Source organism: Acinonyx jubatus, chromosome C1 (genome assembly GCF_027475565.1).
Source record: "Acinonyx jubatus isolate Ajub_Pintada_27869175 chromosome C1, VMU_Ajub_asm_v1.0, whole genome shotgun sequence".
NCBI classification, from domain to species: domain Eukaryota; kingdom Metazoa; phylum Chordata; class Mammalia; order Carnivora; family Felidae; genus Acinonyx; species Acinonyx jubatus.
This window is the reverse complement of record NC_069381.1, coordinates 32,872,990-32,879,534: the sequence shown is the minus strand read 5'-3', so window position 1 is coordinate 32,879,534 and position 6,545 is coordinate 32,872,990. Positions and strand designations below refer to the sequence as shown.

At 37.0% G+C, this 6,545-nt stretch overlaps 1 protein-coding gene across 11 annotated transcripts in view; it reads right to left on the bottom strand.

Annotated features, from left to right (window-relative positions):
- Positions 1-622: 622 nt before the first annotated feature.
- Positions 623-6,545, bottom strand: part of CCDC30 (coiled-coil domain containing 30) — a 129,688-nt gene continuing 123,765 nt past the window's right edge. For 8 of the 11 annotated variants that reach the window (XM_027059486.2, XM_027059479.2, XM_027059478.2 and 5 more), the window contains 2 exons: positions 1,341-1,408; positions 623-983 (listed from right to left, as the gene is read on the bottom strand). In XM_027059486.2, the coding sequence (XP_026915287.1) occupies positions 785-983; positions 1,341-1,408 (267 nt within the window). In that variant the 3' untranslated portion in view covers positions 623-784. Of the gene's footprint in view, positions 984-1,340; positions 1,409-5,593; positions 5,691-6,545 lie in introns of all 11 variants that reach the window. The other 3 variants (XR_003420234.2, XR_008294347.1, XM_027059482.2) reach the window with 3 other exon arrangements.

Genomic DNA, 6,545 nt, shown 5'->3' with positions numbered 1-6,545 from the left:
ATTATGTTGACACAACTTTTTTTTAAAGCAATGAGATAAGTGATATACCAAAACTATATAACATTTGTATCTGCTGACCCAATTATGCTCATCTTTTCTGGAGTAACTCAATAGAAAAAAAGAGCTACATTCACAAACACTTTCACCACAACATAATCTCAAATAGTGAGAAAGTAGAAACAACTAAAATGCAAACAACAGAATTTATGGAACATCAACATGATAGGATATCGTGTGGCTATTGAAAGAATAGTTATGAAGACTGTTGAAATACAGGAAAATGTATTATAATATATTAAACTAAAAATGAGACCATGAAAATGAACATACAATATAACAACCATTTAAAATATATGCATTTGAATAACCAAAAGGAATAAATGAAAATAGTTGTGTTGAGAATGAAGGATTATAGGAGATATCTTTTTCTTTTTAAAGTATTTGCTTTAATATGATTACATTGTTTTTAACTTTTAAAAAATGAATAATACCCATAATAGTAAAAACGTGCTGAATTAGCCTATGTATGCTCTGCTGAACAGAAACCTAATTAAACCATTGAACTAATCACTATTATTGATCAATACAAGGATATTTGAGGATATCAAACAAACTTGAGAAATCCATTTTTACAACTGGTTTAATGAATTTATCAGCAATTCTGAAGGCTCCTGGTTGATGTCCCATGAGGATCTGTGGTAACTGTTCTCCATGTCATGTTCCACCTTCATGCCCAAGCTTTAAGTTAGCAGCTTTGATCAGCCTAGTTTAGCCACCAATGATTTTATAGTTCTGATTTCTGGTCTTCTTCTACGATGCAATGTGTCTCTTTAAGAAAAGGCACATTTACATATCCAGCTTTAGAATTCTGTGAACATGAAAGAGACTTGGAGGACTTGGGGTTTGGCATTGCTTCTTCTGACTTATTTTCTTCAATCCCTTGAAGACTTCCATCTGACTCTACCAAACCTGTTCCTGAAAAACTAAGAATGGCCATATGTGAGAACTTTGTGAAAACAGGATGTCCTGGTAGCACTTTGGGGGTATGGGGATAAGGCATCAATAGGATTTCAGTTTTTACAACTGTCAAGCACAAAGGAAACCAAATAACATTTAGCGTAAACTTATGTTTATGATTACTTTCTACCTTAAGTCAAGATTCTGTCAGGTGTAGGAGTGAAAAAGTGGAAAGAGAAAAGGAATTGGAAAAGGATTCAAATACTAAATATAAAACAAAATTACCCCCAAATGCTATGTTTCTTCAAGACAACAAGCAACTCAGGATGAGTTAGGCAGACATGAGTCTCAAGCATGCAGTTGATTGTCTTGGCTTTACTAACCTGGAGTTTGGAAGGGGCAAGATTTTATAAAATACTTCAAATTCAGGGATGTTACTAATTTTTGTCTCCTAAAAGAAAAGAAAGGATGAATATTTAAAATTATAATAATAAGCCATTGGCCATACTATCCTAAAACTTATACTTTATATACATTTTTGGTTAAAGATTTAATCCCCTCACTACATACCTGTTAGGATGGCTATCATAAAAAAGACAAGAGAAAACAAATGCTGGTGAGGTTGTGGAGAAAAGGATAGTTGTGCATAGTTGGCAGGCATGTACATTGGTGCAGCCACTATGGAAAACAGTATGGGGTTTCCTCAAAAAATTAAAAATAGAAATACCATATGATCCAGCAATTCTACTTCTGGATAGCTGGAGAAAATGAAATCACTGTCTGAAGATATCTTCACCCTCCCCAGGTTTGTAGCAGCGTTATTTACAACACCATGGACAGATAAATGGGTAAAGCAAATGTGACACACACACACACACACACACACACACACACACACACACACGGAATGTTATTCAACCATGAAAAAAGAAGGAAATCTTGCCAATTGCAAAGACATGGATGGACCTTGAGAGCATTATGCTAAGTAAAATAAGTTAATTAGAGAAAGACAAATACTTCATGATCTTACATATATGTACAATCTAAAAAAAAACCAAAAACCAAATTCCTAGAAGCAGAGATCAGATTTGTGGTTGCCAGAGGTGGGGGTGTAGTGGTTGGAAGAATTAGGTGAAGATGGTCAAAATGTACAAACTTCCAGTTATAAGATCAATTCTGGGGATGTAATGTACAACATGAAGACTATAGTCAACAATAGTGTACTGTATATTTGAAAGTTGCTGAGAGAGTAGATCTTATAAAAGTTCTCATCACAAGGGAAAAAAACTATGTGAGGTGATAGATGTTAACTAATCTTAACGCGATAATCATTTTGCATTGTATACATATATCAAATCATTATGCCGGATACTTTTAACTTATACAATGAATGTTATATGTCAATTACATCTCGATAAAACTGAAGAAAATGTAATCCCTAAATACCTGAAGAATATTTGGCAATTATAAATCTTACACTTTTGTATTAGCGCTTTCATTGTAAGCCAGCTTTTTATATCTATTTTTATACATGAATTACTTTATATTGGCTGATATAATCAGTCCATTCTACTTTCAGGTAAGTTTTTATTTAATACTCTGATAAACATTTTATGTCCCTTTAAATCATGGATAAAAAGTATCTATGTTTTGGTAAATCCTATGACTTTAAAAACCAAATACCCTTGGGGCGTCTGGGTGGCTTGGTCGGTTGGGCATCCGACTTCGGCTCAGGTCATGATCTCACAGCTCATGAGTTCGAGTCCCGTGTCGGGCTCTGTTCTGACAGCTCAGAGCCTGGAGCCTGCTTCGGATTCTGTGTCTCCCTCTCTGTCTGCCCCTCCCCCGTTCATGCTCTGTCTCTCTCTGTCTCAAAAATAAACGTAAAAAAAAAAATTTTTTTTAAAGAAAAAATTAAAAACAAACAAACAAACCAAATACCCTTTCTCACAGGAACCAATCAACACAGACCAAATTTTACATACAGTTATGGAGGCTTATTGATTCCCCTAAACTTGGACCTCTGTTTAACCTTTGATGCACGCCAACTAGTTCCTGTAAGAAATTCTTGGTTGTGTTGAAATAAATAAGAAGCTTTTATAAGGAGGAAAAAATTAGCATTCAGAGAAATTTATAATGCATTAGAAATTTTACTAGGGGCGCCTGGGTGGCTCAGTCAGTTAAGTGTCCGATTTCAGCTCAGGTCATGATCTCACAGTCTGTGAGTTTGAGCCCCGTGTAGGGCTCTGTGCTGACAGCTCAGAGCCTGGAGCCGGCTTTGGATTCTGTGTCTCCCTCTCTCTCTGCCCCTCCCCTACTCATGCTCTGTCTCTCTCTGTCTCTCAAAAAAAAAAAAAAAAAAAAAAAAAAAAAAGAATAAATGTTAAAAAAAAAGAAAAGAAATTTTACTAGACTGAGAGGACCAGGCTTGAATTCTGGCTCTACTAATTAGACTCTGATATGTCTTGTCACCTCTCTGAGTTTTGTTTCCTACATCTAAAATGAGAGAATAACAATACCTAATCTTCCAGGGTTGTGAAAATTAACGTGAACATACCTAACAATGGGAGGAACTCAGTAAATATTCAATACATATTGAAGCAAGTGAATGTATGTGTACTGGGAGAAAAAAGCTATATTTATTGAAGACCATCTATTTGCCAACTATTACATTGGGTAATCTATGTACATTATTCTAATTATCCTACTTTATCCCCAGTTGCCATCTCTGAAATTCATTCATTCATTCATTCTTACAATAGCTTTATGAAGATATAATTCACACACTATATAATTCACTCATTTAAAATACACAATTCAATTGTTTTTAGTATATTCACAGGGTTGTACAACCATGATTACAATCAATTTTAGAACATTTTCATCGCTCCCAATATAAACCTAATACCCTTTAACTATACCCCCTTATCCCTCAATGCCTCAGCCCTAGGCAACTACTCATCTACTTCTTTGTTTATAGATTTGCCTCTTCTGGTGACCAGCTGTTTTCATTTCACATAATATCTTTAAAGCTCATCTGTGTTATAAGATGGATCAATACGCCATTCCTTTTTATGGCTGAATGATATTCTGTTGTGTGGATATACCACATTTTATGTGTCCATTCATCAGTTGATGGACATTTGGCTTGTTTATACCTCTTGGCTATTATGAATAATGCTGCTATAAATATTCATATGCAGATTTTTATGTGGAACAGTCACCTTTGAGTGTCATTACTTCATTTCCCAGATGAGGGAACTAGAAGGTGAACAAGGTTTCCCTTTTTCACACAGCTAGTAAAATGCTGAGCTGGGATTTGGCACATAAGGTGCAATGAGAAAACCTATCAAGGGCACAAAGCCAGATTTTGGGAGGGGAGGATAAGATTTTGGGAGGGGAGGATTCAGAAAAAGCTCTATGGAAAAGAAGCTATTTAGGTTGCATTCTGAGAGACAGTTGGAACAAGCCAAGAGAAAATCTGAGGGAAGAAAGGCGTGGGAGAAGGCAGTGGAGGGAGAGGGATTTCCTGGAAGAGCCTGAAGCTGATGCCATAGAATTCAGGGACACAGACAATGTGGAGCCCAGAGTGGAGAGAGGAACCAACCAGGGATGAGATGCGATGAGATGGATAAGAATGACAGAGGCAAGGTCATGGAGGATACAAACACTGCATTGGAAAATTTGGGTTTTATTGTGAAGACTGTGGGAAGCCATTGCATCGTTTTGAGTCATATGCTCAGAGTGTATTTTGTAAATATACTTTGGCTATAGGTTAATGGAACAGTAGGACTTCAAAACACAAAAGCCAGGAAGATGGAAGAAGGAAAGTAGGATGTGTCTTTCCAAGTAAGGGAAATACAAGATCCAGAGGGAGGAAACCTCAGAGCTTTGGGGGAAACCATAAAGAGATTGGTTTCATTTGATCAGGCTTGTTTGATGTCAGAAAGGTATTTCCTACGTGGCTTCAGTTCTCCTGGCTTAGACATCAACAACTCTGGAAGCCTTCCCTAAGTACCCCAGATAGGTTTAGATATCGCCCTTTCTGCTTTCACAGCATTCTGGGCCTACTGCTATTATAGAACTTGCCACAACGTATGGTAGTTGCCAGCTATCTGGCGTCACTCTCACGAGGGCTGAGTTCTGTGAGGGCAGACACTGTATCTCATACATCATCATATCTAGACCATATAGGGAACAGAATGAGGCCCATATTCTATATTGGATTATAATGCCTATATATGTCTAATAAATATTTGCTGAAGGAATGAACTTTGTCTTATAGACAAAGGAAGTCTCTGAAACTCTATGAGATGAAGTACTATGAAAGCAGCTAGTGCTTCATGAAGATTAGTCTAGAGGCATGGGCAGGACAGATTAGGAGGAAAGACTGCATTAAGTTGTTGCTGTAACTCAAGTGCTAAGTGCTTGGGATGCAGAGGGTAACATGATGGACATAGATCCTGCTCTCATGGAGTATATTTATAATCCAGAAGAGAAGAAAGATGGAATTACAATGCAGGAAGCAGTATGGTCTCTTACAAGGCTAGGTCCCTAGTTACCCCAATACCCTTGAAAGGGAAACAGTAGACTTAGGGTATAATGAGATAGCAGCTAAGAACAAAAAACAAAGTACCGAAGAGAGTTGTTTTCAGTCCGTGCTCTTCTACTTCTTAGTTATGTGCCCTGGGCAATGATGTCACTTCACCTCTCTAGAGCTCAGTTTTCCTCAGCTGTGAAAATGGGAATCTACGTTGTAGATTAAATGAGATAATATACATAAAATGCTTAGTGCAATAACAGGCACATAGTAAGCACTCACCAAAGGTCAAGTTCTCACCACTTTAGCTTCTGAGGTATTGCAAGGAAGGAAGAGATCTAGGATATATCTGATCTCAGGATCTATATGCTGGTCTGTTTTTAGCATGATACTCAATTACCAAGAATCAAGAGATATGAGAAATGTCAGCAGTTGCTGTGTGACTCAGGCATATCACTTAACCTCGTTGAGTTTTCTTTCCCTCCTGTATAAAATGAGGGGGCTGAATTGGAAGATCCTTAAGATTCTAAATTTAAAAACAATTTTGGGGTTGTTTAACAGATATGAAGATGCTATAAGTTGGTACTTTTGTCACATGTGAAACATTGAGCTCAGTGTAGTGTAATCCTGACCCATGTCACATTTATTTTGTTTGAGGATACTATTGTGGATATCAAAGCTATATCCATTAAGGCTCCAACTCACCACCTATATAATACTATAGTGCTTATTCATGTATGTCTCTGCCCTTCTCTACTAGACTAAAGACCTCTGGAAACAGGGTCTATCTTCATATTCCTAGGACATAGCATAGTTCCTGGAATTGATGAATGTTTGTTGAATGAATAAGTAAAATAGTGAATGACTAGACAATTTTTTAAAAATATTTCTTTATTTAAGTAATCTCTATACCCAACGTGGGGCTCAAACTCACGACCCTGAGATCAACAGTCACATGCCCTTCTGATTGAGCCAGCCAGGCACCCATGAATGACTAGACAGTTGAGCATAGTTGTAGCTCAAGCAAAAACATAAACTACTGGAAATT